Genomic DNA, 13,414 nt, shown 5'->3' with positions numbered 1-13,414 from the left:
TCCTGCTGCCTGAACTATTTAAAGATAAATTAATCAGTATTTTTTCACAGTTGCCCCATCTCTCCTACTATGGACACTTTCAATTACCCCTACTCTCCCTCAAAAGAAAAAATTAAAAAGAAAGAATATATAAAATATATCTTCCTGCTTTGCTTTTAGTAAGCAAACATTCCTCACTATTACCCTGTATATTATCGTTGGAAAATTCCTTACCAGAGTTCACAATAAAGTTTGTCTGTATTAGCACTACTTTTCAAACAATTGCAACTATTTAAAATTATTACCTTGAAACTTATTAATTTTATATGACTCACATTTTTTTGTTTCTTTGTTTTACTTTTTTTTCCCTGGAAAAATCCCATTATCTTTATCATTATTTTTCATTTTATTAGCTGAAATGAATGGCAGTTTGTTTTAATTTCTTCAAGATGACCAGATTTCAATCTTGATAGTTCAGAAAACCTCCCAAGAGTTGAATACTAGTATTTGTGAATTTCTTCTTAAGTCTAACATTAGTGACAACCAGTGATTCCACACATTTGGGAAGGGTTTTATAGAGTACATCTCAATTTTAGAATATGATATATGGTGTTGGATTCTAAATACTACTAAATTAAAATGTGAGCAGTGTTTGGCATATGGCTTTCAAAACTATGAAATAAAAATTTAAATTTCCTATCATGCATCAGAAAGATTTACTATATAATTTTTTGAAGTACTTAGACTGACAAGTTTTGAATCTCTGAAACAGGTCAGCCAGTCAGTGCATTTAGTGGGTTTCCAATAGGCACTTACCCGTACCCCTGGCTCACCAGCTCCTCCAACACTGCCTGGTGCACCAGCATCTCCCTGAAGAAACAAAGAGAAAGATGAATCTTTTTTCTATTAAACCATCATGAGGGATGGTAGTGGTGGTGGTGGTGTGCCCTATACAGGGTTTCCGAGGCCGTAAATCATTACAGGAGCTGAAAGCCTCATCTTTCTTCCATGGAACTGCTGATAGTTTCGAACTGCTGACCATGAGATTAGCAGCCCAACTCATAAACACTACGCTACCAGAGCTCCTTATCAGGTGCTCAAAATCACTCCCTGTTTTCCTATGCTGTCATTCCCTGCTTCCTAGGTGTCTTGATGGCACAAATGGAAAAGTTCATGGTGAATGTTTACCCTTCTCTTTGTTTTATACAAAGGTTACCTTTGCACCTGGCTCGCCTTGTAGACCAGATTCTCCCTCAATGCCTGGAGGTCCCTGAAAGAGAATGATATGACACAATATTTGTAAGGATTTCTCCATGAATTATAAAGGCAACAATAACCCCAGGGTGGTGGTTATGTGCCATTGAGTTGGCGCTGACTCATAGCAACCCTGTGTAGGGTTTCTGAGGCTATACATCTTTATAAGAGCAGAAAGTCTCACCTTTCTCTTGTGGAGTGACTGGTAGATTTATTTGAATTACGGAGCTTTCAGTAGCAGCCTAACTTGTAATCTACTATGCTACCAGGGTTCTGATAGTGTAGTGGTTGCGAGTTGGGCTGCTAACCTCAAGGTCAGCAGTTTGAAACTACCAGCCATTCCATGGGAGGAAGATGAGGCTTTCTGATCATGTAAAGACTTACAGTCTCGGAAACCCTATACAGGGTCGCTATGAGTCGGAACCAACTCCATGGCGTGCAACTACCACCAAGGTGAGGATGAGGAAGAGCAGCTTCATATGAAGACTAAGAAAGGCTTATAGAAAAATTAAGAGGGCAACTAAGAGAGAACAGTTTTACAGGCGCCAAGGGGAAATTGTTGCTTAATTTACTTAGTGAAGTCAACAAATAATAGAAATAAAATATATGAATTTTATGCTTTTAACAAATTTGGCTTATTATTCTAAAAGGTATTTTAAAAATAAGGGTCACTTCATAATAATCCTCAATAAAAATGATACCTTGCAGTGAAAAATTATAAAAGTTATAAAAATAAAACCAACCAAAACCAATGGTCTCTGAGTCACTTTGACTTATATAAACAGAGTAGAATTGCATTTCATAGTTTTCAAATCTGTGACCCTTTCTTCTGAGTTTGTCTAGGGGTGGGTTCAAACTACCAATCTTTCTATTAATAAAGAATGCTTAACTGTTTGCATCATCAAGTTAAGGGAATTAAAAAATTAAGTTTGTTGTTGGGAACATATACAACAAAACATACACCAACTCAATTGTTTCTAAGTGTACAATTTTACAACATTGATTCTTTTCCATTAACACAAACTCACTGCTTCTAAGTTTCCTATCTAACATATCCAATTTCTGTTGTAAGTTGGCTCCCTGACAATGGAAACTGGAAATGATAGATAGATCTGAAAGACCACAATCTAAACTATTGTTTGGTTTTAAGAAGACTTTAGGAGATACTTTTGGTTTAAGGTCTAAGGATTATCTCTAGGGAATAGTTTCAGGGGTTTGTCAGTACAAGAGAATTTGACAATTTGTGCAACACTTTCCTTCTTTCAATCAGGATTCTTCTATAGAATCTTTGATCAAATGTTTAGTAATGGTAGCTGGACACCAACCAGTTCTTCCGGTGTCAAGGCAAAAGGGGCAGCTAGTTGTTCATGGAGGCAGTTAGCCACATATTCCATATTCTCTTCCTATTCCTGACTCTGAAAGGAAAATATTTATCTGTTTTTTATTCTTTCATTTTCAATGATTTAAATGTAAGTAAGTGTTATATATTTAAATCAGGAATACAGAACAAGGAAGGTTGAAGAAGACTTGTTGCCTTTCAATTATGGTGTTGGTTAAGAATAGTAAATAAACCATGGTCTGCCTGAAGAATGAACAAATCTGTGTTGGAAGAAGTACAAACAAAATTCCCCTTTAGAAGTGAGGATGGTGAAATCATATCTCATGCACTTTGGAGATGTTATCAGAAGGGTACAGTCCTTGGAGAAGTACATCATGTTTGGTAAAATGGAGGGTCAGTGAAAAAGAGTAAGACCCCAAAAGGAATGAACTGAGACAGTGGTTGCAAAATGAGGTTCAATCATAACAACCATTGTGAGGATGGTGTGGGTCTAGACAATGTTTTGTACAATTGTTCATAGGATCGCTATGAGTCTGAATGGACTTGACAGCACCTAACAACAACAATAAAATATTGTTCATACAACAGTCATCCCTGTTATTAATGGATTTTCTTTTTCTCAACAGGACACAAAATGCTGAATAATTATCCTTGATAACATATCCGATATATCAACTTTGGTGGAGTGTTACAAAAACTATTGGGTATTGATAAACTAACAAGAAAAAGCCACAAAAGATTACCTCAGTACCCATTTCTCCAGGAGGTCCAGCATCACCTGGCAGTCCTCGTGATCCCTATATTAAAAGTTAATTTTAAAATTTCAGAATTAAAGTTGAGTTGATATTTCAATAAATGTATGCATCTAAATATGGAATTTCCCCACTCGTCTGTCAGCTTGCCATATTGTGATGACTTGTGTGTTGTTGTGATGCTGGAAGCTATGTCACTGGTGTTACAAACACCAGCAGGGTCAGTCATGGTGGACAGGTTTCAGAGATGAAAACTTGTCAGGCTAAAAACTTTATAGAATTGCATAACAACTCTTTCTAATATGTTATAGAAAACTTGAGTCTTTACTTCATAATTTTGAAAGTCATACACCAAACTCTGTTCACATTGCAATTTAGTAGTGTTTCATTTTATAAAAATGGAATCCTTCCCAAATATGGGGGATTACTGCAATAATCACTAATGTTAGGATTAAGAAAAAATTCACAAATACCAGGGATCAAATCTCAGGAACTCTTCTGAACTATCAAATGATTGAAATCTATTCATGTCAGAAAACAACAACAGTAACAACAACAAAACCTAGTGTCATATAAAATTAACAGGATTCAAGGTTAATATTTGCAAATATTATTTCAGTTAATTAATTCCTAGGATATTAATTCATTCCATTTTATTATTGATAACTTTTAATTTTATAGATTCATACTTCATACATTTCACATATCATTTATTAATAGATGCATGTAGCTGTTTCTTCTCATTTTGAGTCATGCTCCATGAGCAAATGAAGGTTCTGAAAGCTTTACCCATTCATGTCATTAAGGTCAACTCTAAGGAGGCAACACTTTCCTCACGGAGTTCCTTCCTGACTTCTATATCACACAATGTTACATTGCTATTCATAAAGTTTTCAGGGTAGCATAGTGGTTATGAATTGGGCTGTTAACCTCAAGGTCAGCAGTTCGAAACTACCAGCGGTTCCATGGGAGAAAGATGAGGCATTCTGCTCCTGTAAAGATTTTCATCCTTGGAAACCCTGTGCAGGGTCACTATAAGTCGGAACCGACTCCACGGTACTTAACAACAGCAACAATAATCCCTCAGAAGTATGGCATACTATGCTAAGCATTGACAGGTTATCTTGTTTGGAAAATATGATTGCTGTAACTCTACTTAATATTCCTGGTGATTATGTGAATATGTGACAAATGAAATAGCATTTTGTAGGAAGCAAATATAGTCTCCAATGAAATAATAAACGTGGGAATTTGCTTGATGAGAAACTTTATTCTGATAGTAAATTCACTTGAACAAGTCTATTTCACATTGTTTTTGTTGTTGTTAAGTGCTGTCGAGTCGGTTCTGACCAATAGTGACCCCGTATAGTGTTTCCGAGGAGCAGCTGCTGAGCTTCAACTGCTGACCTTGCAGTTTAAACAGCTTTGCAGTCTGGCGCATTAACTCACAGCACCCCACCAGGACTCCCTATTTCACATTAATAGATATAAAAATGCTTACATGAAAAAGTAAATAAGGTGCAATAAAAATGTATGTTGAGAATTCTGTGGACCATTTGGTCACTGTGTTACTAAATGGAATCATTTTAAGTAACTGAATATTAAAATCAGCTTATTAAAGAAACAAATTATTGACCTTGGTGGATCTATTTATCAATATATGGAAACCATTAAACTGGCTTTAATTATTAAAGGTAGATTAATATTTAGCAACTACACTATGGGTAAATTCACTGGACGGCAAGGTCGTTTTGAACCTCAAGGTCAGTGGTTCAAGCTCACCAGCTGCTCCTCTGAAACCCTATACAGGGTCACTATGAGTAGGAACTGACTCAACGGCACTCAACAACAACAATGATACTATATTCATACAATGATATTTCTACAGTCATAAGAAGAAACTGCTTGTAATTTTTGTTCTTTATGGAGATTAAGTACAAATAAGGGTTTCTTTTTTGTTTTAATGATTAAGAAAATAACAATATATATTTTTTCTCAGTCCTGTTCTGTGGTTTAAATCTACCAGCTTCTCCTCAGAAACCTTATGCAGGTTTGCTCTGAGTTGGAATTGACTAGTGGCATTTAACAAAAACAGCAAACTCTTTCCTTAGATTGTTGTTGCTGGGTTCCATCAACTCAGTACCGACTCATAGCAACCCTATGCACAACAGAAGGAAACACTGCCCAATCTTGGGTAAACCTCACAATTGTTGCCATGCTTGAGCCCATTGATGCTGCCACTTTGCCAATCCATCTCGCTGGGGGTCTTCTTCTTTTTCTCTGACCCTCCACCTTACCAAATATGATATCCTTCTCCAGCGACTGGTTCCTCCTGACAATATGTCCAAAGTATGAGATGAAGTTTGGCCATCCCAATCTCCAAGGAGCACTCTGGCTGTGCTTCTTCTAACACAGATCTGTTGGTTCTTTTGGCAGCCCATGGCACTTTCAATATGCTCCTCCAACACCATAACTCAAAAGCATCAATTCTTCTACATTCTTCCTTATTCACTGTCCAACTTTCACATGCATATGAGGTTACTAAAAATACCATGGATTGGGTCAGGCGCACCTTAGTCCTAGAGTTGACATCTTTGCTCTTCAACACTTTAAAAAGGTCTTGTGCAGCAGATTTGCCTAATGCAATACGTCATTTGATTTCTTGACTACTGCTTCCATGAGTATTGATAGTTGATCCAAGAAGAATGAAGTACTTGACAACTTCAATCTTTTCTCCGTTGATAAGAATGTTGTTTATTGGTCCAGTGGTGAGGATTTTTGTTTTCTTTGCATTGAGGTGCAATCCATACAGAAGACTGTGGTCTTTGATCTTCATCAGTAAGTATGTAAGTCCTCTTCACTTTCAGCAAGCAAGGTTGTGTCATTTGCATATTGCAGGTTGTTAATGAGTCTTCCTCCAATCCTGATGCAATAACTGTGATATTTAAAAATCATCTGCTATGAGCTTCACATTCAACTGCCAGCTTGACATTTCCACTACAATTTCTCCAAGACACCTCATATTCAATATAATTAAACTGAATTTAAGGAGTCCTGGTATGGCACTGTGGGTTAATGCTCTGGACTGCAAAGTTGGTTTGAAATGCAAGGCCGGCTGCTCAAGCTCACCACTTGCTCCTCAGAAACTATATACAGTGTCACTATGGGTTGGAACTAACTTGATGGCATGTAACAACAACAAACTGAATTTATAATCTTCCATTCTCAAACAGTGGTCTGCCAGTTTGCCCTAATGTGGTGGCCTGTGTGTTGCTGTGATGCTGAAAGCTATGCCACTGGTATTTGAAATACCAGCAGGATCACCCAGTTGGACAAATTTCAGTATAGCTTTTAGACTAGGGCAGACTAGGAAGAAGAAGAGGAAGACTACTTCTGAATGTTTACTCACTGAAATTTTCATAAATAGCAAAATAACATGATCAGATATAGTGTATGAAGATGAGCCCCTCAGGTTGGAAGGCACTCAAAACAAGATTGGGAAAGAGATTTCTCCTCAATGTAGAGTTGACAATGAAGATACAAATGCGATACAGCTTTTAGGACATTCATTTGCTGATGGGCCACAACTCAAAATGAGGAGCAACAATCCCAAACACACTTTAATAATTAGAACATGGAATGTATAAAGCATGAATCTAGGAAAATTAGAAGTTTCCAAAAAATGAAATGGAACGCATGAAGATCAATATCCTAGGCATTAGTGAGCTGAAATGGATTGGTAGGCCATTTTGAATCTGATAGCAAATTAAAGAGGAATGACATCACATTCTTCATCAAAAGTATATTTCCTGATCTACTTTGAAGTACAATGCTATCTGTGATAGGATAATATCCACATACTTATAAGAAAGACCAGTTAATATCACTATTTAAAAAAAAAATGTACACACCAACCACTAAAGCCAGTAATGATGAAATTAAAAAATTATATTCACTTTTTCAGTCTGAATTGGTCAAACATGCAATCAATATGTATTAAAAATTACTTATAATTGGAATGCAAAGTTTGGAAATAAAGAGGCAGGATCAGTAGTTGGAACATTTGGTCTTGGTAATAGAAATGAAGCTAGTGATTGCATGATAGAAATTTGCAAGACCAATGATTGACCCATTGCAAATACCTTTTTTAAACAACATAAAAGATGACTATACACTTGGACTTCACCAGATGGAATACAGAGAAATCAAGTTGACTACATCTGTGGAAAGAGATAGTGGAAAAGCTCCATATCATTAGCCAAAACAAGGCCAGGGACAGACTGTGGAATAGACCACCAATTGCTCATATGCAAGTTAAGGCTGAAGCTGAAAAAATTTAAACCAAGTACATGAGAACTAAAATATGGCCTGAATATCTCCCATCTGGATTTAGCGATCCTAAAGAACAGATTTGATGCATTATACACTACTTACCAAACCCCAGAAAAGCTGTGGGATGACATCAAGAACATCATACAGGAAGAAAAAGAAAGGTCATTAAGAAGGCATGAAAGAAGGAAAAGACTGAAATGGATGTCCAAAGAAACTCAGAAACTTGTTTTCCAGTGTAGAAATGCTAAAGCAATTGAAAGAAATGAGGTACTAAAAGAGCTGAACAGACAATTTCAAAGACAAGATGGAGAAGACAAAGTCAAGCATTATAATCAAATGTGCAAGGACCTGGAGTTAGAAAATAAAAAGGGAAGAACATGCTCAATATTTTTCAAACTGAAGAACTGAAGAAAAATATTCAAATCTTGACTTGAAATATTGAAGGATTCTAAGGACAACATCTTGAATGATGCAGACAACATCTAAAGAAGATGGAAGATACACAGAGCTACTGTACCAAAATGAAATGATGAAATGTTCAACCATTTCATGGAGTAGCATATAATCAAGAATGGATGATACTGAAGAAAGAATTCCAAGCTTCACTGAAAGCACTGGCGAAAAACAGGGCTCCAGGAATTGATGGAATAAAAATTGAAATCTTTCATCAAACCAATGAAGCACTGGAGGCACTCAATAATGTATGCCAACAAAAATGGAAGGCAGCTACCTGGAAGATATTAGAAGAAATCCATATTTGTATCCATTCCAAAGAGAAGTGACCTGCTGGAATGCAGAAATCATCAAACAATGTCATTAATATCACATGCAAGTACATTTTTGTTGAAGATAACTATAATAGGATATTGACAGGGAATTGCCACAAATTCAAGCCAGATTCAGAAGAGAATGTGGAACAAAAGTTATCATTGCTGATGTCAAATGGATCTTGGTTGAAAACAGAGAAAACCAGAAAGATGTTTACCTGTGCTTTACTTACTATGCAAAGGTTTTTGACTGTGTGGATCATGAAAAGTTATGGACAACATTGTAAAGACTGGATATTCCAGAACAGATAATTGTGCTCTTGAGGAACCTGTACATAAACCAAGAGGCAGTCATTCAAACAAAACAATGTAATACTGAATGGTTTAAAATCTGGAAAGGTGTGCACCAGGGTTGTATCCTTTTACCATACTTACTCAATTTGTATGCTGAGCAAATAATCCATGAAGCTGCATTACATGAAGAAGAAACTGACATCAGAATTGGAGGAAGACTCATTAACAACCTATGATATGCAGATGATAGATGCAATGTTGCTTTTTGTTAATGAAGAAGTTTTACAATACTTACTGATAAAGATAAAAGAATGCAGCCTTCAGTATGGATTGCACCTCAACATAAAGAAAACAAAAATCCTCACAACTGGACCAATAAATAACATGATACGTGGAGAAAAGGTTGACGTTGTCAAAGATTGCATTTTTCTTGAATCCACTATCAATATTCATGCCACCAGCAGTAAAGAAATCAAATGACATAATTCATTAGGCAAATATGCTGCATAAGACCCCTGTCAAGTATTTAAGATTAAAGACATTAGTTTGATGAATAAGGTGGGCCTGAACCAAGCCAAGGTATTTTCAATAGCCTCATATGCATGTGAAAGTCAGAGAGTGAATAAGGAAGATTATAAAATAATTGATGCATTTGAGTTATAGTGTTGAAGAAGATTACTGAAAGTACCATGGACTACCAGAAGAACACCCAAATCTGTATTAGAAGAAGTACAGCCAGAATGTTTCACAGAAGCCAGAACACAAAACTTTGTCTCTCATACTTCAGCCATATTATTAGGAGGGGCCAGTCCCTGGAGAAGGACATCATGCTTGGTAAATTGGAGAGGTAGAAAAACAAGGAAGACCCCTAATGATAGACTGGCACAGTACACGTAGCAATGGGCCCAAGCATAACAACAATTGTGAGAATGGTGCAGGATTGTGAAGTGTTTCTTTTTATTGTGCATAGAGTCACTATAAGTTGGAGATGACTCAATGACTTCTAACAACTATTCTTAAGCATGGTTTTCTGTTTTTTTTTTTCTAGTTTAGAAAATGGTAACATCATCTAATTCTACTTAAGCTAGAAATTTAGAAACCATATTTGACATATGGGGCACCTATGTCCTGTGAATTTTATCTCCTCTAGGATCTCTTACTTCTTTTATTTGTTAACAAAATGATTCTATCATCGCTTGTCTGGATTACTGCAACAGATAGCCATTCTTGCCCATTCTCAACACTTTCTGAATTGCTCTCCACCTTGTGGTCTGAGTGATCATTTCAAGACAGTATCTAATCATAAAACTTGTCCTACTCCTTCAATGACTTTAGTTGTTCTTAGGATAAATATTTATCTTTGGGAATATGGCTCATAAAGAGTATGTCGTTATAAGAATAGCAGAGACAAGAGCTATAGATTTGCACACACACACAATGTATGTGTTTTGCTTCTGTTTCCCTTTCCAGGCCCATTTTGCATGTATTTTTCACTTGACTCTCCATATTTTAGCCAAACTGGCCTTTTAAGTTTTTTAGTTTGTCAAATAAATATGCAGCACTTCCTCCCAGCTCATGACTTCTCTTTAGAATGACTTTTCCTCATCTTTCTCCATGTAGCTACTTTTCATCTTTCATATCATAGTTCCATGGCCCTCCTTGCCTTCTGATTAGGACAGTTTCTCTGTTATAGATCCTCCTTGTATGGATTCCTAGTACTCATATCATTTTAGTTTGAAATTATTTAATTTATGTGTGCATCTATCACTAGATTGAAAACTTCATGCTTACCCCAGGTGTTGTTGCTGTTAAGTGCCACTGAGTTGGTGGGATTCACAGTGAGCCTATACACAACAGAATGACATACTGCCTGCTCCTGTGCCATCTTCACAATTGTTATGTTTGAGCCCTTTGTTTCTGCCACTGTGCCAGAATCCCAAGTGTGGGTTCTCAAATATTTATTGATTGAATGAAGGAATGAATAGTCAGCTATTCAAATCCAAATATATCCATTGTTTTAAATTTTATCTGGGATAAAGAATAACTGTTAAAGAGATGTCTGCTACAGAAAGACGATAGTACTCTATTTTTAATATTCTCAAAATAGGTTTTAATATGTCTTCTATGCTCTTTATTTTACTGACTTACTTGTTCTTTTCTACAATTAAGACCTGTTGCTGTAGTTGCTAAATGTCATCGAGTTGGTTCCAACTCATTGTGACCCTATAAAGGGTTTCCACGGCTGTAAATCTTTTCAGGAGCAGACAGTCTCATCTTTTTCCCACAAAGTTGCTGGTTAGCAGTCCAACACTTATCCTACATTGCCGCATGCTCCAAAATATTAGCATTAGAACCCAAGTAAATGAAACAGAGCCCAGTATAACCTATTACGAATTTATTTATATTTATCAGCCCTCACCCCTGAATCTAAGACCTTGAAATCAATTTCAGGTGTTGTTATACAATTTGATCATGTAGAGCTATAGTTAACAAAGCTTTTCTGAAGTAAATGTTTAGGTATTGCCTTTGCTGTTGCCAGACATGTAATACTTTACTCAAAGATATTCTTTAGTAAGACTTAACTAATTTTAATTTCATATTACTTCATCCAATGTTATTGGCTGAATGATTATGTCTTTGAATAGATCCCCCTTTGGCAAGTCAGTTCAATGAACACGTATCAGACAAACACAATAAGCCAGACATAAAACCAGGAAAAAAGGTTACAAAATGGAAAAAAAAAAAAAGGTCTCTGACTTCACAGGGACTTACAGAACTTTTAGTGGAGACAAATATTTAAATAAATGATGATGGTAAACAGCATTATTTTAAGCCAAATAGAATTGGGATGGTAGTTAAGAGATATACAACAGGGAGAAAACTGAGAAGGATTTAGTTGGATAAAATACACATCATATCATATGGCTGTGTGCCGTGGAGTCGGTTCCGACTCATAGCAACCCTGTACAGGGTTTCTGAGGCTGTAAATCTTTACAGGAGCAGAATGCCTCACCTTTCTCCCACGAAACAACTGGTAGTTTCAAATTGCTGACCTTGCGGTTCACAGCCCAATTCGTAACCACTACACTACTCATTGTATAAAATTGCCACACAATGAGTAAATATCTGAATATATATTCAGATATTTACTCATTGTGTGGCAAATTTATATCATAGTTTAAATATTCAGAGGAGGCAATCAGCACAGTTTGGTAAGACTAGCTCTAAGATTTTCCATTTTCTACAAGAGAAATACGTTACACAAAAGTCACCTACAACCTTTGTAACAGCTGAAGGATAAGATCAGCCCAGTAGGCTGAAGGAACATACTGCATTACAAATCTTAGAAGCACATTCCAGCACATTATATCTAACACCACTAACCAGACGAATGACTTCATAGGCAATAAAGACTCAATTGTGAGAAAGAAGGGGTGACAGAGTCTTCCCTTTCACAATCCATTTTTTTCATGGACACTCTATAACTAAATCATATTTATGAAACTCTGATGCACATTTTTGTATTACTGATATAACAGCTTTTCTGTCATATTTGTACATTTTGACCCATCAAATGTAGTTTGGCTTCTCTGTATGGCCTTTATAAAATTGATCTCATAAATGTGATTGTACATGTGTGGTAATGCAAAAAATATAAAAACAGCAACTTGTTTAAAATAAGAATTTCTGCGATTCAATAAAACAAAGTTTTCTTTAAATAGAAATATGCTCAGCTTTAACAGTTCCATAAAAACAATACCAATTTAAGTTATTTGAAACCAGAAAGGCACTAAAAACTGTCACAGCAAAATATCTATTTAATATAAGTAGTTTATGGTGCTTATGATAAATGCAGCTTCCAAATATATACCAGCCATAGCAGAACAGGGCAAAAATGTATGTTATGAGAATAACACAATTAGAAAAAGTATGAAGATAAACTTACTGGTTCACCTGCAAGTCCCCTGTCTCCTGTGCTCCCAGGGGGTCCTGGAAAACCCTGTGTAAAGATGTTCAACACTCTTAGCAATATACATGTTTCTAAGTTTTAATTATCAATGCTATTTTCAGATACGTAAAGTTCTTTTGTTGAAGACAGAAAAATATGTAAAATCATAGGCTCCTATGTGATCAAGGCCCTGTTGCAGCCATGAAAATTATTTGTTACCCATTCGCTCTTGGTGTGGTACTGTAGGATTAGCCCTGGACTGCGAACCACAAGGATGGCAGTTCAAACTTACTACCTGCTCCTCAGAAACCCAATACAGGGTCACTATGAGTTGGAACTGACTCGACAGCACTTAACAACAATAACAACAACAATCCATTATCTCCAGGCAACTAAAACTGATACAGGATCAATATAAGGGGAACTTCTGGGACTTGTGTAAGTTATGATGAAAGTTCACAGCCTTTGTCTGTCCCACTAACTTTGTAGTGTATGTTTGTCATTGTTGTTAAGTGCTGTCAAGTCGATTCCGGCCCATATCGACCTGAATAGGGTTTCCAAGGAGCAGCTGGTGAGCTTGAACCACCGACCTTGCAGTTTAAATGACTTTGCATTCTGATGCATTAGCCCACAGAGCCACACCAGGACCGTGTATGTTTAGATACTATCAAACTTAATAAATATATTTGATGATGTTAATGGTACATATCTGACAGCATTATAGTACCTTTTAAGGAGCTCTGGTAGC

The 13,414-nt window shown here is 36.3% G+C and overlaps 1 protein-coding gene across 1 annotated transcript in view; it reads right to left on the bottom strand.

Moving 5' to 3' along the window:
* Positions 1-13,414, bottom strand: part of COL24A1 (collagen, type XXIV, alpha 1) — a 562,513-nt gene that overhangs the window by 188,684 nt on the left and 360,415 nt on the right. The window contains exons 30-33 of the mRNA XM_006831073.1: positions 12,664-12,717; positions 3,316-3,369; positions 1,196-1,249; positions 796-849 (exon numbers count right to left, since the gene is read on the bottom strand). Coding sequence (XP_006831136.1) covers positions 796-849; positions 1,196-1,249; positions 3,316-3,369; positions 12,664-12,717 — 216 coding nt within the window. The remainder of the gene's footprint in view (positions 1-795; positions 850-1,195; positions 1,250-3,315; positions 3,370-12,663; positions 12,718-13,414) is intronic.

This window comes from Chrysochloris asiatica, unplaced genomic scaffold (assembly GCF_000296735.1).
Source record: "Chrysochloris asiatica unplaced genomic scaffold, ChrAsi1.0 scaffold00002, whole genome shotgun sequence".
In the NCBI taxonomy this organism is placed as follows: Eukaryota; Metazoa; Chordata; class Mammalia; order Afrosoricida; family Chrysochloridae; genus Chrysochloris; species Chrysochloris asiatica.
Note: the sequence above shows the minus strand (reverse complement) of the source record. Positions and strands in the feature narration are given on the sequence as shown.